The sequence below is a fragment of the Brachycentrus maculatus genome, unplaced genomic scaffold (genome assembly GCF_059751285.1).
Source record: "Brachycentrus maculatus isolate JH-2025_06_01 unplaced genomic scaffold, ASM5975128v1 h1tg000056l, whole genome shotgun sequence".
Classification (NCBI taxonomy): Eukaryota; Metazoa; Arthropoda; class Insecta; order Trichoptera; family Brachycentridae; genus Brachycentrus; species Brachycentrus maculatus.
The window spans coordinates 749,579-777,447 of NW_028280810.1; the positions used below are offsets into that span (position 1 = coordinate 749,579).

Below are 27,869 nucleotides of genomic sequence, written 5' to 3' on the forward strand. Positions count from 1 at the left end.
CACAGTGAAGCGCCCTTGAGGTATTTTTTTACGAAAATGGCGCTATATAAGTTATCCAAATTTATTATTATTATTATTAACGTAATATCCATAAACACTGAATGATCTCTTGTAGGTATATTGTAATTTCCAGCGGGTTGGAACTTTGCCCAAAGGTAAAAACATGGTAGACTAGCAAATGAAGAAATATGCTCAGATTTTCACCTTCGCACGTAGCCAAATCTTAATCATGATCTTTATATAACTCGATATTAATCAGCCACTGACGTTTGGAGCGTATTTTCGCCAACATAAGCTTACGTGGGAAATAATATCTAATAATATTTACCAAACAACATTCTTTGGAATGTATTTAAGTATGCCTTCGACGCGTCGCGACGCTGCGTTGGCGACGGCGCCCCCATGGACGTGACGTAGACGAAATAAAGTTTGCAGGTTTTTAATTTATTTAGTATTGGGTCCTTACCTTAAATACAATATCTATTGCTTAAATGCAATAATTTTACCTCGCTTAAAAGCCTTCTTCCAGACCGTTTTATCAAGCATATTCTTATTATTGACCTAAAATATATATATATTTCGCGTGTATTCAGCGTTATTAAAAAAATGAAAATGTTGAATACATAAGAAAATCGTTTTATATTTTGAAAATATGCGTTTTATTTTTATATATGAATTTTGAACTGAGGATTTTTCAGTACTTTGAAACCGACTTATATATAAAGTCTGAAAATCCATGCGAGTTTTCCACCTAGTTTGAGGATTAAAGTTAGCACACAGTGCTTTATTTTTCAAGTGAAATATGTTTATCACGTATTCGTTAGTATGAGATTAATTCATTCAGAATTCCGCAAGAGGAAAACGCCAGCCGAAAACGCAGGCGGAAAACCGGCGTGTGCGGCCAGGCTAAAATAAAAATGTGGAAAACTTGAGTGCCGTCATAATATGCTCGTTTGGACGGGAATTAAAGATAAATTTAAATGTAGTGTCAGTAGTCTTCGGAACTTACAGCAAAATGGGATTGTGCACTGTTATCATTACCTATAAATGATTAATAGTACTTTATTTAAAATAAGGAATACTAAAAATATAAGATTGACGAATGATAATAAGAATATTCTCGTTCCAGCTCCATAAGTTAGTTATGTCTTGGCAGACGTCACAGCCGAACGGCAAAGTGGAAAGTTATCGATACCTTGGTCACCCTCGCTAATTCCGAGTGGTGTATCACCGCGGGCTAGAAGCGTCCAATACGTGGGTGGACTCCGCTCGGATTATAAAAGTCTTCGGGATGCTGGACCAGCTGTTATAGCAACACCGGCCGTGTTTACTAACGCTTCGTGCTCGATTTACTTTGCATTTCATATTGTTTTTGTGATTACAAATCGCCAATAAGGTAAGAGCGGTCATAACGATTTTTCTAAACATGTGTTTAATAATTTATTTGACGTGATTGAACATTTAGAATACTTAGAATTCTCAGAATTAAAAAAATCTTAAAATATATTGTGACTCAGGAAGCCGAATATAGGTGTCTTAATCTTCACTTGTGAAAATATATTTTGTTTAATCTACAGGAGTACAGTAATATACATTTTAAGTAAACTTTATGTTTTCTTCTTCTTATTTAATTTAATTCGTTAATATACTAAATCATTTTTCAAGATAGGTGAAATTCGTCTGTGTTTATGTTGAGATATATATTTTTTTAACATATTATGTTATAATTTCTATTTTAAGTTGACTTAAAGTTTTCGAAATCTAATTCGTGCAGTTAGTAAATATTTTTTTCAGGAAAGGTGGAAATCGTTTCTGCTTGTGTTTACTTATTTTTATCAAATTAATTTTTCATTAGTCAAGTTTCATTTCGAACGTTGACTTTTTCTTTTTAATAGACAAATGCATTTTCAACAACTAATTTGTAGAATTAAGGGGAGCGCCTCTGTCGCCATTTTACTCGTATATACAACTGATATGTGGCAAAAAATAAATAAATAAAAATTAAACCGTTTGACATTATTTAAGTTCCAACAAAAAAGGAACTATCTACTGATAGGCTTGTCGAAGTTATATTACGTTTACTAAAACAAAACGAATTTCATTTAAATGGCGTTTACGATGTTTTCCCAGTAAAGAGTTGATACTCGTACCATGCTTGATACGAAAGTTTTCACATAAATTACAAATTACATTTATTTTTATTTCCATTAATTTGAGGATTTTTGCGTTGTATTGAGTATACTTACTGTTTAACAGTGATACGATAATCATTTCAATGAGCATACATAGATTCTGATTGATAATAAGGTAACATTAGTGCATTGGATTAAATTAAAGTTTTATTTACCAAACTCCAAACCAAATACACCTGGGAATTGAGTCAGAATCCAAGAATTCATAATAATTTTGGATGAAGGCCAATGTATCCCAAAATAACCACATTACATTACTTTGCTTGAGTTATATGTATTCAGAAGACCGTTATAAAAACCGTTTACTATTTAACCGGATTTTTTTTATTGAAATCTTCTTTTTTCTGCTTGGAATAATAGGCCTTGTGTGGCCTGTTTTCAAGAGGGACTAGTTTCTATCAGGTAAAATTCTTATTTTTCTTTTATTAATAGCGTATGAAAATGTTGGGACCATCATTATTTTAAGGTTTTTACTATTTAAAACAATTACCGTGATATAACGATTACACGTATCTCTTTTAATATTTAAGATATATATAATATAATATAGGTTTTCAGTAAACACATAATATTTCATATATATTGAGAACCACAGAATAAATATGCAGTTACTACGCAATAAAATAATATATTATATATCCAGTTTTATCAAAACAAATTAACTATCTAATAGGGCTAGGCTCCATTGCTCTCTATCCAGAGCCTGTTTTTTTTATCTTTTCATCGATTTATGTTATGTTTTTCCATCGTTTTTTGAAAATGCATAGGTATGATACGAACCTTAAAGGGCTACATGCTTCACTTCATTAATTGAAATCAAAATAAATGAACAAAAATATAGAAACCTGAGTTCCGAAGAAGTTATCTACACAGCATAATCAAATGATTAATTTTTAATTGTTTCATATTGTTAGATGTTTCATTTTGTTCATGAAGGGTAAATTACAAGTTATCGTAGAACTTTTTGAGCTGAGAATTAAAAAAAATAGTAAATTTCAAGGCCTCCAAAGTTTTCATGACTCTAAGCACGCGCTTCTTGTGCATTTAAGCTAATTCACCATTGAGTATGGCAAATGTTAATTTTTACCCTTAAACCAATATATATCGTCAGGTCTATTCGGTATTTTAAAGATTGGAGGCCAAAACAGGAATTTGGTGCTTTTGCCTCAGCATATCAGGTTTTTCATTTAGTAAGTGCGTATTTTTCTTATTATTATTAAGAAAGGTGTTTATATTGATTCGCAGATGTCTGTAGTTCCCCTGATGTTCCGCGACTGGTGGGAAGACTTCGAGCGAGAGCGTCCGTCCCGCTTGATGGACCAGCACTTCGGTTTGGGCCTCAGGAGAGACGATCTGCTGTCGAACCTCAATTCCTTCCACGCCAACAACTCTATCTTCCGCAACTCCTATTTCCGCCCATGGAGGACACACAACATTACCAGACAGGAGTCTACTTCCACCATTAATGTAGACAAGGACAAGTTTGAGGTGAGTTACTTGAAAAACATTTTAACCCTTAATTATTCTCACGAAGAAAATACATAACTGCTTATTATTTATCAAATATATAATATAATTAAACTTGCTTACTATTAAAGTGCTTTATTGATTTTATCATATTTAAAAGAAATAGTAGTAATATTAGTTTTTTTATGCGAAATTGCTTTGACCCCATGCGACTAATTGAGGGTTAAAAGCATGCTAAATGATAAAATCAAACAAAATCATCTACATGCCACAAATATTGTTCTTAATTAAATTTTTATTTAAAAGTAGACATATTTATATTATTCCAATTTAAATTTAAATCTTAATGCAACTTAAGAGCCAAAATCACTTGTCAACGAGTGGAGGCTTAAAAATGTGATTTAATAGATGAGAAGACTTCTATTATGTTTTCATAAATATATATATTTTTAAATAACACAGAAAATTTTACATGTTCTGTGTTCTTTATTAGATTTCAGTTGCTGTCTGAGTCTGAATTCGGACCGAATTTTTTACATCGTCTTTAAATCTGGATATAATAGAGATATTTTTGTTTCGAAATTCGGATGCAATATGCAGTAATTAGGTTATTACTAAACACAGAAAAAGAATAATGAAAAAGCACATTCGCCAACAAAAATATGTTGTTTCGTTAAAAAATTCTGAATGATTTTTTTTTGTTTGCAGGTTATCCTTGACGTTCAACAATTTTCACCGAATGAAATTACAGTTAAAACAGTAAATAACTGTGTAGTTGTAGAAGGAAAACACGAGGAAAAACAAGATGAACATGGTTTTATCTCAAGGCAATTCACAAGGCGGTACGTTCTTCCTCAAGGACACGATGCTGCTGATGTCATTTCTTCATTGTCTTCGGATGGAGTTCTAACGATTAATTCTCCAAAGAAATCTTTGCCGCCCCCTGGAACAGAGAGGGTTGTTCCCATAACTCAAACTGGACCCAAAAAAGAAACCCAACCCACAGTTGAAGCACCTAAAGAATAATTAAGATATTTATAAATTACCATGCTTTATATTAAAAATTATTTTTTACATATTTTTGTACCTTGGTTAAATAAAATAAGTTATTCATTTACATTGAAGTATACATGTACATAAACATTTATCTTTGAAGCTTTTGCTATGTATGTATAAACGTTTTTTTAATGTTATATTAAATCTTATATTATTTTAATTTTATTGAACGCGAAGTACCTGCTTATTATCTATGTATCTAGTACCTACCTACTTTTTTGTTTTTAATGCTCCTCTATGGTATAATATTGTGTAAAATGTCTATGATGTATTCGCCTTTCAAATTTGACGTTTTTCAGAGCAATAAAATTTCTACAATGTAAACATGACAACAATATTGTTTTATTTGTTTGAATAAATAGTATAATCTATTTACTCCTTATGGTGATGAAAAATTCAAAACATCTTAAGGTAAAATAAAAGTTTTGGATTACACGTGAATTTAATTGATATATTTGAAGTATCGATAGGTTATGTTTATTTCTTTGGATGGAATCTGATAAGGTATCTTTGAAGGAAATAGTTGAAAATCGTTCGCATGTATCTGTCTATCCAAGCATATCCGATAAATCGCCTCAGTTGGCTTTGTAAAGATTGTAATTACGCTTATCGAAATCGTTTTTATTTGACATTCGGCAAGCGTTACGACTAGACGTCAATATGTAATAAAACGAAAGTGTTTATGATTAAAATATTAATAAAATTACCGCTTTCAGTATGTCGCCGATAATGAAATATCGATGGATATCATTCCATATAATGCTTTTCGCTTGTTGTGGATTCATCGTTTTCCTATATGGATTTTTCCCTCTTAAATATCATGGAGGGGCTCCGGCAGAATGGGAAGACTTGCCTGCAGACATTAATGGATATCCGTAAGTATATTTAAATTATATACTTTGCCAATGTGTTTTAATACAAAAAACATGAATGCAAAACATTCAATTTAACTGTTATTATTTATTTATTTATTTTATTTATTTAATACAATAGTTTTTTTTATTAATAATTTTTTTATACATTTCTACTTTATAATGTATATTTTTTAATTAAAAAGAGAAATATTTGTGTTTTTATTATTTTCACAAATATTTCAATTTCATATTATTTCTGTGAGCCTAAACGGCTCATTATTAGAAATAGGTATCAAATTGCAGTAGAGGGGTTCGAACCGAGAAACTCTAATTTAAGACTCTGCGACACTAACCACGGGACCACTACCCGGGATCTTAAATGAATTACGCTGTTCCCTCCAATAAAGATAGCTCTTGTGCTTGGAGAGGTACTTACACTTGTTATTTATTGTTCATATTTGTGGGTGATATAATTTATTCATATTTTTTGTGTTTTTTTTTTCATTCAAGTCATTAAATAATTTTTTTAGCAATTTAATGTCTTGATTTTTTTTTATATCTGAAGAAAGGTTTTTGAAGTATTTGGTTCCCAAATATTTAAAATTCTTTAATTGATTCAGCAGTCACTTTGTGGTAAAATCTATCCATTTTTAATTAATGTTTTACTTAGTAAATACCACTATTTCTTAAAATCTACTGTGACACGTGTTTCGATGCCATGACAAGATTTCAAAACACGTGTCACAGTAGATTTTAAGAAATAGTGGTATTTAGTGAGTAAAAAATTAATTAAGAATTTAAAATTCTGTTGGAATTGTTTGGTATTGTAAAGTCATTTTGGTATCTCGAAGATGAACTTTTCTTTAGATTCAATTCTAATAATTATTTATCTTTAAAATCTGTCTGCTATTTTTAAAAGATTTGCACAAAAAACGGTCAAATGGCATTTTGAAGGTAAACTCCAGTTTTTATTTATTTGAATGACTTTATTGATTTTTAATTAATGTATTAGTTAGTAAATACATACCACTTTTTCTTCTGAAAAATCTACTGTGACACGTGTTTCGATGCATTCCGCATCATTTTCAAACACCGAAAATCGAAATGTTTTATATAATATTTTAATTTCAGTGTGATGATCCCTATTATTTTAAAAATGTTTCCATTTATTTTTGTTTACTTTCATGTTTATTTGTTTATTAGTTTTATTATTTTACATCATAATTTGATGAATGAGTTATTATATTATTTCGAGAAATAAAAATACTTTGTGTTCTGATCCACTCACATTTTTATTTAACCAACTAGTTTCGACAACAACCTGTTGCCCTCCGAAGAGGGCAACAGGTTGTTGCCGAAACTAGTTGGTTAAATAAAAAATGTGAGTGGATCAGAACACAAAGTATTTTTATTTTTCGAAATAATATATCAATATGATCCACAAAGTTAATGCTTTCAAAATTCAAAACAATGAGTTATTACAATAATTTTGCTACGTTAAATCAAATTCATGTAATATATTGTTTTAATATATATTATAAACTTTATATATGTAATAATTTTACTGTTATGTTAATTTAATCCATTGTATTTGCTTTTTATTGTTGATAATTTTTTTTAATAAGCTTGTATTCGAAATTAAAATGCCATAAGTAAAATATTTTTTTCTTCTTTATAAATTAATTTATTTGTTGAAAATATATATGTACTTAACATACATACACACATTACATTTTTTGCTGAGACCCACCAAGCCACCTTTTGTGCCTTGTCAGTGGAGCTCTTTTTTTTTATATATTTCGTTATTTTTGGTATTGTCTAAAATGTTTTCCGGTTGCCATGCATTTTGCAGCGAACTTTTTAATGCTGTTTTTGGTTCAGCACATCAAGCTGGTAAACATCAGTCTGCCTCTGTCATATCGCTCACTCCTTTCAAAAATGTCATAAATAAAATAAAAAAAGATTTTTCAGGAGAATGTTTTTCAGGTTTAAAAATATAATACAATGTTTATTAAAAATAAATATCAAGCCACTTATTGAACTTTATACTGTGCAACAGATCTTTTTATGTTAAACCTGAAGGTTTTTTCTCCATTTGAAAAATATTTAGTATATTTAAAAAAATAATTAAACAATACCTTTTCTTCAAAATGCAAAAACAACACTTTCTGCCCTGTAGCGGGTAAATATTAAGTTAAAAATATGCCTCTTTTGCTGGGATGTAGTACATTTTCTGGGCATTCCGAAAACATGCACAACTGAAAAATGTCAATTTTTTATTTATGACGTTCTTGAAAGGAGTGAGCGATATATCATACCCTACGGTGAATTCAATGAGGCGACTTTTTTGTAATGTCCATGGTTGCCAGGCAAAAATTGGTAATTGTGAAAATATCAATTAGTCAGGCATATGCATTCCTGAAGTCATTTATGTTTATGTACCAGCCATTACAATGCTCCAAAACGGTTTGAAATTGGACTGTATGTATGATGTTCCTCCGGGATTGGTCGATATGATTATCCAGTACCATATATGCTCATGATTGATTTATGTTTTGTTATTTTGGTTTTAGAGTCAATAAATTTGATCTTTACAAAAGGAATAACACCAGAGTGATTCTGATGGTGATAGACGCTCTCCGTTATGACTTTGTAGCTTCGAAGTACATGCCATTTACAGCGGAGTTGATAAAGAATGGAAGTGCGTGCCTGTACGAGGCACACGCTGAACCGCCCACCGTCACAATGCCGAGAATTAAGGTGAACTAATACCATGGATACTTTATATTTGTTTTCATAGTCTTCAAAAATTGCCCACTATCTTGCACAACAAAATATTTTGGTATCTGATGTTATTAGGGTTTGAAGGAATTAAGTTTATTTTTATTTTTATAGTCATCTCTACAAGGACAATTTTTTTGAGAAAGGAATATGGAAGTCCAGGTATATGTAGTACTTATGACCTGTCTTTGACTTGTTTAAGTGAAAAAAATAACATTCACCTTTCTGCTTGTGATCTATATGATAAGTTTGATTTTTTAAATCCATATCAAGGAGTTGGCCACATGCGAATTTAAATCGCCACCTGTGGAAATTCTTATAAAATAATAGAGCTGAATCCCTGTAAATGCCCAAACATCCTCACTTCTTCTTATCAAACTTTGTTAGTGTATTTATTTAAAAATAATAAATAAATAAATTATAACATTTTTAAGTTCTTGGATGTCCGACCATAATTCCCTGGGGGTTATGTCCAATATTTGAAAAAAAGATTTGTACATAAAAATATTGAATTAAAGGAAATGACGATACTGTTTAAGGAGGTATTAAAAAAAATTATTTTTGGTTTCTGAAAATCACACAGTAATACTTAACTTAATAATTTTGCATTTATCTTATATTGTGTTAAGAGTACTTGATAGTTGGGACATGACCGCATATCTGTTGCATCAACTACAAAAATGCAATGAAAGATGAATACCTTCGTTCTCCTAGACTTCTCAAACATCATTCTTAAGAGATTTCTTTTCGACCAATGATTTTAAAAGATAAATATATTTTTTTTTAAATATTCTTCGAAATTGACCTGCTTGTCACTTTTTGATTAGCTGTTAGCAGTATTTACAGTGTGTATTGCAGTTCAACGGCTTAGGAAAAGAATTCCTTCCTCTATGTAAATATTGTAATTATTGTTGGGTAATTAGAATTTGTGCGATGAAAAGTAAAATGAATACACATTGCAACATGCGATGCATTTTACTTTTAGGATCAGTGAAGTGGAAACAAACCTTTTGGATATCTAATTTCTATCAATTAATACAACACTTTCTTTTAATTATACATTCACAACTGAAGCATGCTTCCTTTTAACTTTTTTATTTTATTTATTTTTTTATATTAGTTAAAATATCATCTTAAAATCCGTTTGAAGTTTCAGATATTATGTTTCAACTGACCGACAATTTCAATCTTTAATTGAATTGTTGAGTGTAATAATATTGAATGGGCTGTTTTTTTAGTTGAAAAATCTCAATTCCTTTAATTGAATTTGTAATGTATGAAAATAGTAGTGATTTAGAAAATATGTACGTGAAATATTTGGTTACATTTTTGTTAATAAAATTTATTTGATTATTCCACACAATATTACTCCAGCCAACACTGCAATAATTCTAATTAAAAAATAAAATATAGTAAAAAAAATATCCTTGTTAAACAACCATGATGCTTAAAAATTACTCTATTACTTTAAATAAGTACAATATATATATATATATATATATATATATATATATATATATATATATATATATATATATATATGTATATTTATATATATATATATATATATATATATATATATATATATATATATATATATATATATATATATATATATATATATATATATTTTTATATATATATATATATATATATATATATATATATATATATATAAAATTGGATGCTTATATATTTAATTTAATTAATTGAATATAGTAAAACCTCGTTATAATGGACCTCTATTTAACGAACTTCGGATATAACGGCCAAACAATCCAGTCAAATAATTGACTATTTGTCAGAAAATGAAGTTCAACTATATTATACGCATTTTCGTAATTTTAGAGTTGATTATAGTAAAAAGCAAACTTCAAAAGTGCAAACAAAACTTGATTCCCTTTTTCAAAACAGGATTACAGAAAGCAAGAGTGTCGATATCAAACAGCAACGTCACTTCATGACAAGTGTTTGAAAAAAATAAAGAGATTTTTGTTTTTATCTAAATGTATTCATATTTAAAAAAAAAAAATTAAATTTTTTTTAAAACTGTTTTTATATAACGGACATTCGACTTTAACGGACACCCCCACCCAACAATTAGTCCGTCAAGGTTTTACGGTATACGGTACCTTTATATTGATTAACTGATTATTGTATAAAACTGTCCATTTTATTCACACCCTCTTTACCACATTCACTGTAAAAATCACCTTTTTCCAAATTCACACTGCAGGCAAAATAAAAATGTGTTTGCAACACGTTTTTATTTTGTCTGATGTAATGTGAGTGCACACTAAATGCATATTTTAAAATCTCTGTTATTATTTATTGTTTAGTCTTCGTATTGGAAGCGGGACAAAGCGCAGTGGAGAAGAACAGTAAACTTTTGGAGAGATGTCTTTGCAAGTTTCTTTTTTTGTATATTTTTTTTCACCGTTTCGATTCGTGCTTGCTTAGAATTTATTTATTTTTTGGTTTGTGGGAAATATGATTTATGTATTTGTGTTTATACTAATTAATAAGTAAACCATTTTATTTCATTGCTATGTATTTATTCAAAGTTCATTTTTTTAATATTTATTTATTTTATGGGTTTTCCAATGTTTTTGTCTTCTTCATTTCTCTTTGTCTCTCTGTTTAAATAATGTTTATATTTTTATTGTTATTTTTCAATGATTTTCAACACTGTTTTCTAAAATTTCAATATAGAAGACAAATTCATTGCAAACATTATTATCTACTAATACATAACACAGGAAAGAATATAGTAGTACAATCTAAAAATTAAGTGTTGAAGTTTTGGCATGACATAGCCATTGTTCTAAACTGGTACTTTATTAATAAGTACTTTATTGTATTAAGTATAAAAAATACTATTTTCCTACAAGAATAAACTTGTTTGACATCATTCATATGCTGCTTCAAAAATATCATTCTTAGAATTGTACCATTATAATTGTTTGTATACAATATGAGCGATATAGAATTGAAAATGTTGTCAGTATTTGATATATAACTTACAACATAACTTTGTTTATAACATCACTACATATCTTATTATAACTTAACTATAATTTAGACTGGTTTCAAAGTCAGCAGCTTCTTCTTTAATATTAATTCACACTAAAAACTATCTACTTAACAAATAATTTAAATGTTTGGCAGCTGAGTAGGAATCTCAAGTGCCTGTTTATTGCGTTGATACTAATTCTCTATTCACTCCATTCTATTTAGAATGGAAATAATAAAGTTGAATTAAGTCTTAAAGTCTTGTTCGCCCCCGTAGTTAGTGCTAGCTACCATGCTGGAGGTATTCAGGACAATTTGATTTCAAGGAGTGTCCAAATAAACATTTGTGATTTTTAACTAATTAAGCACAGGACCAATCACTTTGCCATCATTTAATTAACAATCATTATAACACTGCGTCGAAAACACCACTGGATGCTGATAAGGGTTATTATAATAGGAAGTTTTAAATTAATCTACTGTCTATGTACTGTGTATATTTTCCTGATATATTTTTAAAATAACTTCATTATTCTGTATTTTATAAAACTGTACTTTTTTCTTTGGCGTCATAATGGTGTTTTTGGTTCTATATCCTCGTATTGTCACTAATCATTGTTAATAAAAATCTAACCTTTAAAAAGTAAAGCGGTGAAATTGTATTTAAAAAAGCATCAAATGAGACCTTATTAAAACACCGACTTTATAACAGGTATTATATTTAACTGTTATAAAGTCAGTGTTTTATTAACGTAATTAAATATTTTATTTATTGTTTCGGCATTAACTTTGTGCTAAGACATGTTACAATGATTAAAGAAAACACTTGTTTTTTACCACTTGAGTTTTATTAAAGACTTCATGTTTCAGAAGTTAAACTTCCATCATTCAGGTCTGTATAATAAATTATTATACAGACCTGAATGATGAAAGTTTAACTTCTGAAACATGTAGTCTTTAATAAAACTCAAGTGGTAAAAAACAAGTGTTTTCTTTAATCATTGTAACGTAATTAAAGTCTATTTTTTACTGTAACATTCCATTAAGCCTTTTTTCATCGTTTTTTCCTCGGACTTTGATAAAGTTGTTTTTTTTTTTTACTTTAGATATAAACTAAACACTTATTTTAGTTTAGAGCTGTAATATGATGTGTGTTCGTCATTTCAATAATAATATTGGACAAAGTTAAATTAAATTAAAGAATTACTGCTATTTTCTTGCATAAAACTAGAATTATGGCAACTTTATAAGAGCTGTATTAATATTTTGTGGCTACAATTATTGTAACTTGTATACTGCAGCTGTCTAGTTTACATATCGCCCACTCTTTTCAAGAACGTCATAAATCAAAAACCGTAAATTTTCAGTTGTGCATGTTTTCGGAATGCCCAGAAAATGTACTATATCCCAGCAAAAGAGGCATACTTTAAACTTAATATTTACCCGCTACAGGGCAGAAAGTGTTGTTTTTGCATTTTGAAGAAAAGGTATTGATTAATTCTTTTTTTAAATATACTAAATATTTTTCAAATGGAGAAAGAACCTACAGGTTTTACCTGAAAAGATCTGTTGCACAGTAAAAAGTTCAATAAATGGCTTGATATTTATTTTTAATACCTTGTATTATATTTTTAAACTTACAAAACGATCTCCTGAAAAATCAAGTTTTTTTATATAAGACGTTGAAAGGAGTGAGCGACATGTGCAGTGAAAGTTCATTATTCATGAATTCTGTATATGTAGCCTTCTCATTAACGCATACTGATCAATTGTCAAGTATATTCAGTATTTGTCATTAATATTCTTTGATGAGATAAGTCATCCTAGCAATCACCGCTTTATTAAAACCATCTCTGCTAGTATTTGATTGTTTTTGTAAACTTTCTAGAATGCTATTATTTATTGGCTTTGTGGAATAACATTATGCATTTATTTATTGATTTGACGTTTAATTTGTTGAATTCCATTTTAATTTATGTACTAATTTTAAAATCAAACACAGATTTTTTGAGTCTACTAAGTTGTATTTTATTAACAAAAAAATCTGTGTTTGATTTAAAAATTAAAACATAAAATAACATTATGATTTAAATATAAAAATGAAAAATTGTATTTAACTACTTTTTGAGTTTATTAATGTAAACATGACTAGTTTCGACAACTACGGATGTTCTCGTCAACAGGTAAAAACACAGTTTGTATTAACAGATTTTTTATTAAAGTTTTACTTAGTAAATACCACTTCTTCTTCTTCTTTTGGTAGATCCTATGGAACTGTTTGTGCCTCCGCATGTCGCTCTTGGGATGTCGACTCCCAGCTGTCTTTCCATCTTTTCGGAGGTCTGCCTGGGGATCTGCGTCCTTCAGGGTTGCCTTGGAAGGTGATACGTGGAAGTCTGTCTTCTGACATTCTGTTTATATGTTCCTTCCAGTATCGCCTTCATTGTCGTCCCCACCTCACGACATCCTCCATCTTACACATGCTCCGGATGTAAATACCACTATTTCTTAAAATCTACTGTGACACGCGTTTCAATGTATTCCGCATCATTGCTGAATCAATGAATGTATTAACACACTTAGGATCTTAAAAGTATTTCTACCCATTTGGTCGATTGATGCTTAAGGACGAGAAGGGTATTTTTATTTTCTGCTCTGGCCCCATTTCAAAGTCAGAAAAGAAGGAATTATTCAATGTTTCCATATGAATAGTATGTACCAATCTCTTTGTTACGGTCTAAACTACATGTAGAAATCCCGACGCCAGGGGTTCACATGCGTAAAAAACACCTGTATGAAATGTGTTCATTGTTTACATTAATAAACTTAAAAACTGGTTTTCTGCAATTAATTTGTAGAATGCATTACTCATTAATATGGAGCTTTTACTGTATTTTTATAACCTATGATCATTTTTATAATTTCCATCTATCTCCTACAGGCTATGACCACTGGCAGTGTTTCTAATTTTATCGATGTTGCCCTGAACTTTGGAAGCTCTGCAGTATCAGAAGACAGTTTTTTAAACCAAGCTAGGAATAATGGCAAACACATGGTGTTTTATGGAGACGACACGTGGTTAAGACTCTTCCCAAATACATTTAAGAGAAGCGAAGGAACCACATCCTTCTTTGTGTCTGATTATACCGAGGTAAGAATATTATAGTAATAAAATGACGCGGAATGCATCAATTAGATTTTGAGTAATAGTAGTATTTACTATTACTTAAAATCTAGAAGGAAATGAGGAAAGGAGGAAATAGAAGGGAAAGAGGCCTATATCCAGCAGTGGAGGTCAAAGGGCTCATAAAGAAGAAGAAGAAGTAGTATTTACTAAGTAAAACTTAAATTAAAAATGGATAGATTTTACCACAAAGTGACTGCCGAATCAATTAATGACAGAATATTATATCCTAAAATGTAAGATTGTGATTGCATAATGTGACTTGGCTGCAATATTAGCCCGTTCATCAGTTATAGTGCAATTGATCAGAACCTATATTAACACTACGGCTTCCGGTGAGTCCATGTTGGTGTCTCCAGACACTTTGAAATCCCACAATTATCGGGATGCTGGTGATACTATCCCATATCATATAATAATATCCTCGTAATTAGTACAACATGACCATGTTATGATCTGCCGAAAACATGGAAAAATTACCAGCGACAAGTGAAATGATCTGAATCAGTTCTGTGCCACCAAACAAAAGAATCCTGATTAGCCGATGGCATACACAAAATGCACTGGATCTATCGTATTAGAAAATTAACATTAATAAGAGAATAATCATAGAAATAAATATTTGTGAACAATAATTAGAGAAATAACTGTTGTATTCTCAAAACTGAAAGAAAAAAAATCCTTTTGATTGAACCAGTACATCAGTTTTTACTAAAACTATTAATTTGTTCAATAACTTTTTGAGAATCGTAAGCTAAAAACTTTCATATATTATTTCGAGAAATAAAAATACCATATAATTTATTAATTTTTTTTGTAAAATTTTACATTGTAATAAAAGAACTAGTCAAATTAATAATTTTGAAGTTTTAGAAGTAAAAAAGCGGTTAAACAAAAATAAAATATAATTAACAATCAAATAAACTTAAGTCAAAGTCCCATTTTTAATATTTTTCCCATCTAAACCCAACCTAAACAGAGTTATCCCCTTCCTTGCTCTTACCCCTCCTTAAAACACCATTACCCCCACCCCTACCCTTTTGAAACCCAACAACTTGTACACTGTTTCTTTTTTATATATATGTTTAGTCATAAATTAAACCCTGAAGAGGGCAACAGGTTGTTGCCGAAACTAGTTGGTTATTAAAAATGTGAGTGGATCAAAACACAAAGTATTTTTATTTCTCAAAATAATATATCAATATGATCCACAAAGTAAATGCTTTCAATATTCAAAACATAAAAACTTTCACATATTGTAGTGATGAGCTTGAGTGCTGCTCGGGAAAATCGTATTCCGACTTCTCGGTATTGTATTTGGCCTGAGCCAAATATATTAATGTATTTGTTTTTATAGACTTACCCGAGTGGTTTTCGGGCAGTCTTGTTTCGATTTGTTGGTGCCGATTTCTTGCACCTGCGATTTTTCTCGCCAAATTCGACTGTTAAAATATTTTTCAGGTGGATTTAAATGTTACTCGACATTTAGACAGGGAGCTTCCTTCTTTGTCCTTGGGTCCGGACTGGGATCTCATGGTCCTCCATTACTTGGGACTGGACCACATCGGCCACCTAGAGGGACCGGCCAGCCCCAAGGTGATACCTAAAATGGCCGAGATGGATACTGTCATCAGTAGAATTATGGATGCTGCCAAAAAATGGGTAAAAACATTATTTGTAATAAAAGGGCAGTAGCTTCAGGTGAAATTAAGTGTAGGATAGAAACAGCACGAGCCGCTTTCAACCAGATGAGACAAACATTATGTGGCGATGGTCTCAATCTAAAGCTAAGGCAACGGTTGATCAAATGCTACATATGGTCACTGTTGTTATATGGAGTTGAATCGTGGACCCTTAAAAGAGTAGCGTGAACCGACTGGAGGCATTTGAGATGTGGATGCATCGAAGAATGCTTCGGATACCCTGAACGGACATGGTCAGCAATGCGACAGTTCTCCAAAGATCCAGAGCGAATAGGGAATTAATATCAAATTTTAAAACCCGGAAAGTGTTTGAGACATGTGCTCAAAGAAAAGTACAAGCTACTGCAACTGATTATCAAGGGTAAGATCAATGGTCGAAGGGGTGTCTGAAGAAAGCGGATCCCCTTGCTCTATAATATACACAAGTGGACAGGAGTGCAAAACGTAGACTGCCCAAAATAGGGACACTTTCTCACAAGTGAAAGTCAATGTCGGGGGGGGAGCCCACACGACACAAAGAAAATGAAGCTTAAAGTTCATTTGGTAATTACTTGTGTTGAAAATTGTGATCATACTGCATATAATGCCAAGCCGGTATTTTTATTCATGGATGTATTCTGACTTTTATTTACACTTTGATGATATATCCTTGAATGAACTAAATTTTCAGAAAGGAGATACAGTACTAGTCATATGTGGTGATCATGGTATGAAGGATTCCGGAAGTCACGGTGGCGCTAGTTATAGTGAAGTTACAGTCCCTCTTGTCGTTACTCAACGTAATGGCTGTTATGATAAGTAAGAATGTGTCAATTTTCTTGACCCGCTTTTTAATTTTCATTTATGGTTACCGTTGACAATTTTTTTTTGTTAATTTATATAAGGCCATCTCAAGGCGTAAAATTCCACCTCAAGGGCCCTTCACTGTGATCGAATTGTGGAAAATTAGATAGTGAAAATGATTTAGCAAACAAATATAACATTGTTTTGAATATTGAAAGCATTAACTTTGTGGATCATATTGATATATTATTTTGAGAAATAAAAAGACTTTGTTTTTTGATGTGAGTGGATCAAAAAACAAAGTCTTTTTATTTCTCAAAATAATATATAAATACAACATTGTTTTTTTTAAAGATCATCTCATTCTCACTGTTTCTAACTACTAGTGGAAGAACATTCCGCGCCATCAGTTCTGCAATAACAGACGCACGCTTGCCAAATTTAGTGCACTAGTTGCGAGCTGGTAAGATCACTTTACCCATAGCAGTTGTTATATGGATTTGAGTCCCAAGGGAGAGATTAGAATTTAACACCACACCCACCAATTTGACAGCCGGTAAAGTGGTACTCCTTGAATTGTGGTGTCATGTTATCTATTAAATTCTGCCATTTAGATGTACTATATTATTATGTATTATATCCTGTTATAACTACTTTTATTTGTTACAGACATCCAACTAAAATAGATCAAGTTGATATTGCACCAACAATGAGCTATTTAATGGGGTTACCTATTCCGAGTGCAAGCACGGGACAAATACTACCCCAGGTGATTCTCCACATTATAACATTTACCATACATAAAAACTTTATACGAGTCGTCTAGTTTTAAATGCTCTACATATGCATATATGAGTATTACTATATAAATAGTGCTTATTTATTTTTGTGTCTATCAAGCCGTTATTATATGAGTAGTCTACTTGCAAATCACGTTATGTTAAAAAATTCAGTTTTTTAGAAAATGGCTCCAATTTTTTTTTTTAACCTTTAATAAAGTTCAAATGGGTTAATATTCTACCGGCTACCACCATTGGCTAGAAACTCATATAATCTGTTACTTTTGGAATACAAAATTATTCATCTTAACTTTTGTTTTAAAATTTTATAAACCTTTCATAAAAAAAACTTATTAAATTTTTATTATGTCATTCCCACATTGTAAAAACACCTTACTATTCCCTGGGACTAGACCACATATATTTTTATTATAAAGATGTTTTGAGAATTTGGATGTGTATAAAATATAATCTGCTGTTTTAGGTTATTCATAATGGGAAAAGTGGTGATCTTACAACTGACAAAGCCCTGTATGCGTTGCATTATAATGCAAAGAACAATATGAAAGCACTATTCCAAATACTGGGGGAGAAAGAAGCGTACTCTAAAGGTTACTAAATATGTACTTACAAATACAATCATGAAAAAAAAGATCTAATTGTTTCTATTAAAAATAAATCTCTGCAAATAGTTTTATTCATACATTATTTGGGTACATTTTAGATTGCTACAATCACTACAAGTCTGCGGAGAAGCATCATTTTGATTGGTTGAAAGATGGAAAATCCTCCGCTAAAATGGCCTCCACTCTTTACTTGAGCGCTTTAAACAACATGGCAAAATACTTGAATGAGTCCATAGTTGAATTTGACGTATTTGCCATTACCATAGGAATAATTATAATATTACAGGTTAAAAATAAACTTTATAAATATAATTTTTACAAATACTCGATATACTTCCGCTTGTTTGTTGATCAAAAAATCTTTAATCAATAAACAAGTGAAAGTATAACAAGCATAAACACATATTTTATTTATTGTTTCGGCCTTTACTTTGAGGTAAGACATGATCAAATGCTACATTTATTAAAGAAAACATTTATTAATATTATTAAAGAAAACACTTGTTTTTTTACCACTTGAGTTTATTTTATGACGACTAGTTTCGGAATATTCACAAAATAAACTAAAGTTGTAAAAAAACAAGTGTTTTCTTTAATAATAGCATAAATACAGATAAATATCATTACATCCTATCAAGAAATGTCATTTCAAAAGTAATGTAATTTAATTTAAATAAGAAATATTCCAAATTTTTATATACTTTTAACAAATATGTTTCTTATGATTTCAGAGCTTAGTTGCCCAAGTTTTAGTCATGATATTATCATACCAGCCAAAGACATTGGAGCAATTTTCCAGATTTGACAATTTTAAGTTGTTCAGTGGCATATTTAGGAGAGTGCTCGCCGTTACAATAGTCCTAGCCATATGCGCTTCTGTTTTCATGATATCCTGCGGGGTTTCTCAGACCGACAGCTGCCTGTGCAAAGCGTACCCGCTGAGTATCGCCGCTGTCGGTGCGATCATCGTGATTATGGTCTCCAACACTATAATTATCATGTTTGCTCTGAAAGACATTAACGGAGCCAACGAGCTAAAGAATTTGAATCCTATTGAAATTTTCCTCATTATCGGCACCATTGTGCAATCGCTGACATTTGGTGGCACGAGCTTCATAGAAGAAGAGCACCAAACTTGGTACTTCTTCTGGGTATCGGCCGAGTTTTTCGTCTTAGTTTATACGGGAAGCGTTTTAGTCGATTACATCAGGAAGAAGAATGAGAATGCTACGGAAGTGCAGGACAAGACTGACTTGGCACAGAGAATGAATCTGGCAGGAAGATGGCTGCTGCCGCAGTGGGTACTGCTGATGTTGCTTCATAGATTCTTGAGAACGTTGAATCAGACCGGGGATAAGTGGGCATTCCTTCCCGACACTGGTGACTGGCTCAATGAGGAAGGAAACAAAAATATTTTGTCACCGTTAGCTATATTAGGTAAGAAGTATATTGTGTTTATTATATTTTTGCTCTACTCTTATGTATTTTACATAGAAGTTACATTTTATATAGGTCTACATGAATACCTTTTGGAAAATAAATGTTATTTTTAGTGCAAGGGTTTTTAATTATAATTTTTTAATAGATTTATATTATCCACTGACACTTCGTGATGGAATTACATTTTTAATATATTATTAGATTAAAACCAATATTTTTAGCTTTTCCACTTTATTTTTATTTGACCAGCGACCGGGTTTCGTCGTTACCGACATCATCAGTCTGATGATGTCGGTAACGACGAAACCCGGTCGCTGGTCAAATAAAAATAAAGTGGAAAAGCTAAAAATATTGGTTTTAATCTAATAATATATTATAATTTTTTAATGACACATGCTGAATTACACTTTAGTATTTCAGTGTAGTATTTTTTTTTACAATTGAATTGATGATTTTACATAAATATTCCCAGTTCTATTGTAATGTATGTATACACGCATATTGAAAGTCAAAAATTTTAAAAATAAATACAAGATCCTGAAAGTTTACTTTCCAAAAAAGTCAAAATAAAATAAATGATTTTCTCATTCCAACATTTCGTTAATATTACATACCTTGTTATTATTAGGTACCTGAAATGCATGACTCATCATCTTGCATTCACGAGATTAGTGATAATGTTGGCACTGCATTGATTCCATACACCACTGTAAGCATCATCTGGCTGCAGATAAGGGTCAGAGTTTAAAACCGAACACTCAACTAATATTTGTTTTTTTTTTTCAGCAATTATTTCAATAGCTTTTATCTGCATTAGTAATTTAGACAGAAGCGGTGCTTTATTCAATATTAACATGTCACTGACCATCGGTGCCACCTTGTGCATATTCTGCTATCGGGTAACAACCCTCTCTATTTATGTGCCATTCTATTTCCCCCTCTTAAACGACATCATCGTTGTGAGAATATTTTGGATATTAATATTTTCTATGATGATCATCGACATACTGAGTTCCTTCGATTTGCTGAGAAGTGGGATTACCAAAGTATCACACCGTAAAAATAAAGGCCAAACGACACACTCAGAAGGAAGTATTTACGTGCATCCCAATACAGCCAAGCACAGGAATGTGGAAAGCGGTACGCATGAGACGTGGCCGCCAGCGGTGCATCCGACATCGCAGTTTTTATCTGTGTCCGAACCGTGTAATGAGCCGTGTGTGAAGATGCACATTATGACATCACGCACAAACACATTCCTCAATATAATGATACTGGTATGTTCCCTCCTGCTGCGTCCGCACAACCTGATATTGGTCCCCAGTATTTACATGACTAGTAAAGTTATCATCAGTATTTTGGACTACAAACTCGGCAGCAGAATGTTCAAAATGGACACAGCCAAAGATAGTTCAGAGAGCAAAAATATATTTTGTAAAACTATTTTTCACATCTGGATTGGAGCAGTTTTCTATTTTTATCAAGTGAGTAATTTTTAATAAGCTTGAAATATTTGTTTTATTTAATTTTTTTATTTTACAGGAAATTGTGAATGTATATTTTGTTGAAAGGAAAGACATAATTATTTTAGTATTGACTATGTTAAAAAATAACTACATAATTATAATATTTTATGTGAGGACTTATAATTCTATACTTTTTGGATTTATGATGAATTTAATGTGATGATATTATAAAGAACTCAATATATTAATTTGCATACATTAACACAAATATGTATCATGTATTTTTTTCCCTTTATTTTAAACAATTGTTTTGGTTATTTGATTATAAACAAAAAATTCCATGCATAAAACATATACTTCAGCTATTAATTTATGTATAAAATTAACGTAATAAATAAATAATGTGAGTGAATATTTCAGGGTAATTCAAATAGTCTGGCTTCAATTGATCTCGGTTCAGGGTACATTGGCCTAGAATCATACATACCTGTTGTGGTAGCTCTTCAGATGGGAGTCCACACTTACACTGGACCACTTCTCGCCGGGCTTTTTCTTTTCGTAGACTGTGTCAGGAGTAACAAGAGCTACGATGTGTAAGTACACTACTAATCATTCACAATAATTGCCAATAACGACAGAAAATCTTAATTTATTTCTCTATAACATCTTCTTGCAAACCAAACTGCATCCAATCACTTAAAAATTAACTAATAATGTGAACAAAAATGACATTTTGATCAATTTATGGATGAAATATGATAAAACTGATTTTGATAGTGTTTTTTAGCCATTGGTATTGCCAAACAAATAAGTTTATATTATATTAAAATTACGATGTTGGTATAACAGATCATTGTACAAAAACTTCAAGAACCTGTTGAAAAAGTTCTTTAACTACAAGTCCAAACTCAAGTTCACATACATAGTCTTTTGATACTAATTTTGTAGTTTTTTTTTGTAAAGAGTGATCATTGTTATTTTGCATGAGCTTCATCCATACTTCCTCGATGTTTAAATGACATAAAATTAGTTTTATTTTTTATCTACTTAGGTCATAATTGAATCATGTGAGGTCCTTGTGTAAATGTTTTCTGCTCATATTTCTTCCGGTGAAAAATTGAAGAATATTATATTCATTATGTAGATATTTTATGTTAATTCTATTATATAAGAATATCTATGATATAAAATATTACAGAAATTCTATATGTATTACATAAAATATTTATTATATCATAGTCATACAGGAGAAAGTGACCAACTACTAAAACGTAAAATGTTCAGGGGGGCCATTTAAGTCACTTTTGCTTGGCAAGAAAATAAACATCAATGCAGTCAGTCATTTTTAACAAGTCGATATATTATAATTCCATGTTTAAATTCGCTTTGGGATTTTTTGAGGGCAATATTAAGCTAGTGAGATATCAAATAGTCAATTATCACGTTTTTGTAAAAAAAATGCACTTGGTCACTTTCTCCTGTATGACTACGATATGCATGAATGTCAATTCCAAAATTTTTAAGTGTCTATTCAGTAATTAATTATTTTTCTTTTTCAGTTTTATGACTCGTATCGGCGAGTGTGTGTCCACAATATCTGTGTTGAGAATTTATCCGATAGCGGTGTACACTATAATTACTGCCTTGCTGCGATACCACCTGTTTGTATGGACGGTGTTCTCTCCCAAACTGCTGTACGACTTCACGTTGCTTTATTTCTGTCTGAGTTCAGTTCTGACGATGATAATAATCTGCAAGTCTGTTACTATGCAGGAGAGAATCTATAACAAATGTCAACCGAATGATATTCAAGCGCACGATGAAAGCTACCAGCCAAAAGAACTTTGAATATTTGTGATCTTAAAGTAAGGGTGTTGATAAATAAAAATATTTTACGGATATAATTGGGGCTTATGAGAACATTCGAGATGAACTAATAATAAGAATATCCAAATTGAGTTGAATGTTTCGAAGTTAAATTAATAAAATCATATATTTTTTTGTATTCAGTAAAATCGTATGTTTTGGTTTGTCTCATTTTCTGGGAATGTCATAATTTCAAATGTGTGTCGGGTTGTGGTCCCATGGTTAGTTTCGCAGACTCTTAAATCTGAGTTTCTCGGTTCGAACCCAATCTACTACAATTTGATACCTATTTCTAATAATGAGCCGCTTAGGCTCAAAGAAATACTGTATGTAGTATGAAATTGAAATATTTATGTAAATAATAAAAAACACATACATTTCCCAATTTAAAAAAAATAAAGAATTTCGATCAAAATATACTCTAAAATGCAGAAATATAATATGATTTTTTTGTTGTTTTCAATATTACCTTTATTGAAATCATGTCCTATAATGAGCTTTATTTTGAACTAGTTGAGATTCATGTAGAAGCTAACAAACTATATTTTAAACATCTAAGCAACTGAGCCAGTTTGGATGATTTATCAAGGACAGTAAGCACTTTGCAATAGTAACTTATCTAATCCTGTAGACGCTAGAAATTTTGTATGAGGATCTTTTTTCTTAATATTTTAATAAATGGTACATGTGGATTACGGAATATCAGCCCTGTTTGTATATATGTAACTTTAAAATACTAATATTGATGGATATATACATATATGCAATCATGGAATCAGATGATTACTGATACTCTAAAAAAAAAAATTCCAGTCAACAGTGTATATGAGTATATAAGAATGCATATAGAGTTATATATGCTATAGTTGCGGCCACTGGCAAAGTGAACTTGTTCCACAGAACCTAACATTTAAATTTATGAAAAACTTTATGACATTAAAGTTACGCGCCTTTTCAGCTTTAATATTTTTTTTGTTCGGAATATGTTCACTTTGCAAACCTCTTATATTGTTACTTTTTTGTAATAAATGAAGATTATGACGATTTTGTAGATTGCTATTCATGTGGCCATTTTAACATAATTTTTTTATGTGCGGTGCACATTAAAACATAATAAAATAATTAATGTCATCAGCTCAAGTATGATATAAGATTTATATAAGCATGGAAAATTGCTCAAATTACATGCTATTATTATTGGATTATGAAATTTATATTGTCTTCATTCTTATTTATTTTACTACCATTCCATAAGTTACCATACTATGAAGAAATGTGATTATAAATTAAGGCTTTTGAGACATGACAAAATTTCCACAAAAATTGCACTTTTTCTGCCTGTATATCTATTATAGGTCTATTTTTGTACATATATATCTAGACATAATAAATAGTAGTGAACCAACTAGCCTACACCCTATTTAAAATTTGAAAGGACTGTGAACAAACATCGTCCTCTGCTCTTCCAGTTCATCTAACATTTACTCGTCAGTCATATTTCTTAACCTTTTAACCGCGTTAACTTTGTTCCTGAGAGATGCCCGTGCGCGGCGGTATTTCGCCGTTTTTTAAATGATTACTTTTATCATATATTTAGTTAAGAAACGATTTATTTCCCTAAACAAAAACGTTCAATGGGATTCATTGTGCCTTTTTGGTACTCTATAATACATGTGTGTCACATTATTCTTGAAATATATCATAATATAAACAAATAAGCTAGTAACATAAATAAATCAAAGCACGCATCGTGTATCACTCTTACCCACTGGCGATGCGTAGCGTCGAGAGTGAGACAGATAGGGCATGATTATGGCACGGACTAATTACCGACCTAAAAAAAAATCAAGGATCTGTTCTTTTATTTATCCTTGTGATGTTACAAATTATTAGTCAGATATTTCAACAGATGTCATAAGGCTAAGGATTGACGTATTATTTTATCCAAAGTTCCACACCATGAAAAATCCATCCAAGTTAAACTGAGGTTCGAAACTTGGAGCAAAGTAAAAACACATACGCCTATGTCAGCCGCGTATGGGGCATGTTTTGTTAAAACACATACGGTTATGCGAGCCCCGTGGATCTGGTTAACCATCTACTCTGGAAAAAGTATTAAGTTTTAGCACCCTTGAGGGTGTACTTGGCACCATTTTACGAAAAATGCGCTATATAAATTATCCAAAATTATTATTATTATTATTAGTCCACTGTTCCGTGAAGAAAATACCATGGTTTGAAAACATTTACTTAATTTCATCAGAAAATGGAAATATTTTAATGGAAATTTCCTATCTATGAAAATTTATCAGGTCAGTCACACTGGCCCCATAAAAATGGACAATAACACTAGTAAAAAGGGGTACATTATTTATATTACATTCAGGTTTCGAACAAAGGAAATTGATTGCAAATTATCCATATACATACCTATGTGAAAAAAAAACAAATTGCCATACTGGGTGTGGGCTTTGGTAAGATGATGGACACAAAATGTTCCTCCATTTTATTCGTTGCTTTGTTATTTTCACAGTAAAATAAAACACATAAAATTTTTCCATTTGTTTTATTTTATACCCTTCACATATTTCCCATCAAAAAATATAAAGAAAACAAATGAAAGTTATTACTTTGTACAAAATATAATTGAATAGAACGGAGCAAACGGAAAGTTTGGGAATGATTTGTTAAGCGGTATTATAAAATGAATGTAAAAAATAGATGAACCCGATAGAGTTGGATATTCTCGGTATCTTCATAGATACATTTTACTCAAATTAATATCCAATGGGTGGTGTTATTTTCTTGAAAATTTGAAAATAACAGCCACAGACAATATGAACTTTTGATGATACAATAAAAAAAAAATGTCGTAACACCTCCGAGAGGACTGACTGTATTCATAAAGTATTTAAGTACAGTTTTATAACACGTCTCAGTGTGCATAACGTCAAGTATTTTACAGCCCAGTGTCTTAACATGAAATATCACAGTTGTTCATTTAAGGTATGCATCCACTAAGGTCATCTACCACAATCGAATCAGAGTGAAAGTAGAACTGAGTAGAAAAAAGTTCTTGATTATAAAGTATCTTAGCTATCTGGACCACGTTAACACATTGTTTGCGGGAAACGCTTAAAAGCGTCTTCAACATAATGGTGGTAGAGAGCGGAAGACGCTTATAAGCGTTCTATTTGCTTACTTTTAGTAGAGCACAAGACGACAAAAAACATTGTACAGATTGGAGTTGGGTTTTTCGGGTACTTTTGATTAGGTTACTTCTGTTTAGCATACGAGACCCTAATTAGTATACTAATTAGGGTCGCGGCTTATGAAAAAACCACCCGCCAAAAATGTGTCGACCTTCTAACATTTTAAATATATTTTTTATATTTTGAGCCATTTTGCACACAGCTTTAAGTATAGACCTCCCTCAAACTCTGACAGTGATTCCTATTATGGGTAGTCTGTATCCGCCTCATTCCAGCACTAGTTTTAATATATTCACTAAATATGAATGGATGTTTTTTCGGAAAAAATTATTGATTTTTCCTTTTTAATATAAATGACTATATAAAAACCGCCTAAAAGGGTAGTTGAAGTTGCTGGATTGAGGTATTTCTATGGTACCCATGATTTTGTCACGGTTCATAAACATAGGGTGGTTAATAACTGAGTCAGTTTGGATAATGGCGGTTATACTGTACATAAACAATCTAAAAATATCCATTTTGTTCCAGCAAATTTAAAAATAGGTGAATTATCAAATAACTTTTTTCCACACTTCTTATATAAATGTGTGGTTGTATTTTAATATGGTATTTCATTTCCCTCTATATTCTTACAATATTGACTGATTTAGACCACCTTAACAGACGCATACCTTCAAAATAAAATCAAATATCAAGTGCTGTGTGAATGTGGCAAGGTATATCATATAAATACATATTAAAAATGCAAGAAAAATGAAATTATAAATTTACAAACAAATTGTGACAAAATTTGTAGCAAAATATGATTTGGCATTTTCAAAAATAGTACGATTAACGTTAAGATTAACGTCATCATTATTTCTACAATGTATTTGATTTAGTGCAAATTTGGAGATTAAAAAAATAACAATAAAATATATTTGGTTTAGATTTGTAATTTTAAGTCCAATTTTGTTTTTATTGGTAAATAACCCCCAATAAAATAAATTTCACTATAAATTTTTTAGTTGTAAAAATGCAGAAATCTACTGTAAAAGTTAAAAAATCTAATCTGGATGTTACTAAACAGAAAATTTTAAGAAAACGTGCAATGCTTTGAAAAAAAAAGTTTTAAAAAAAGTGACACATGAATCTTACAACCATTTTATGTTGAATATAAAAAAAGGGTATTACCATTCACAAGGAATATTGTTATTGTATTAGTCCGCCTCTGAAGTGTAATGATCAGCACGCTCGGGAATCGAACCGAGACCGAGCGAGGAATGTGTATGGACACATTCCTCGCTCGATCTCGGTTCGATTCCCAGGGGAGGTTTAAATAAATATAAGTGATTCTATTCACTCTAAAATTTATTCAATATCACCCTGGACCAATTTATTCAATATCACCTGAAGCGGAGGGCTGATCACCTTTTCTTCGTGTGTTAACGATCAAGATAACACTGCGT

At 30.9% G+C, this 27,869-nt stretch overlaps 2 protein-coding genes across 3 annotated transcripts; both read left to right on the plus strand.

Annotated features, from left to right (window-relative positions):
- Positions 1–1,305: 1,305 nt before the first annotated feature.
- Positions 1,306–5,047, plus strand: l(2)efl (lethal (2) essential for life). Its single transcript, XM_088278328.1, has 3 exons — positions 1,306–1,396; positions 3,438–3,680; positions 4,368–5,047. The coding sequence occupies exons 2-3, from the start codon at positions 3,438–3,440 to the stop codon at positions 4,683–4,685; spliced, it is 561 nt and encodes a 186-aa protein (XP_088134454.1). The 5' UTR covers positions 1,306–1,396; the 3' UTR covers positions 4,686–5,047.
- On the plus strand, positions 4,988–23,609 carry PIG-G (phosphatidylinositol glycan anchor biosynthesis class G). 2 transcript variants are annotated; one of them, XM_088278323.1, is made up of 14 exons: positions 4,988–5,126; positions 5,432–5,590; positions 8,143–8,329; positions 10,690–10,755; positions 14,304–14,513; positions 16,008–16,208; positions 16,920–17,047; positions 17,702–17,801; positions 18,296–18,422; positions 18,536–18,723; positions 19,169–19,874; positions 20,664–21,361; positions 21,764–21,936; positions 22,903–23,609. In XM_088278323.1, exons 2-14 carry the CDS (start codon positions 5,433–5,435, stop codon positions 23,189–23,191), a joined length of 3,231 nt encoding a protein of 1,076 aa, XP_088134449.1. In that variant the 5' UTR covers positions 4,988–5,126; position 5,432; the 3' UTR covers positions 23,192–23,609. The 2 variants fall into 2 exon arrangements, with proteins under 2 accessions (XP_088134449.1, XP_088134450.1); XM_088278324.1 differs by lacking the exon at positions 10,690–10,755.
- The last annotated feature ends 4,260 nt before the right edge of the window (positions 23,610–27,869 follow it).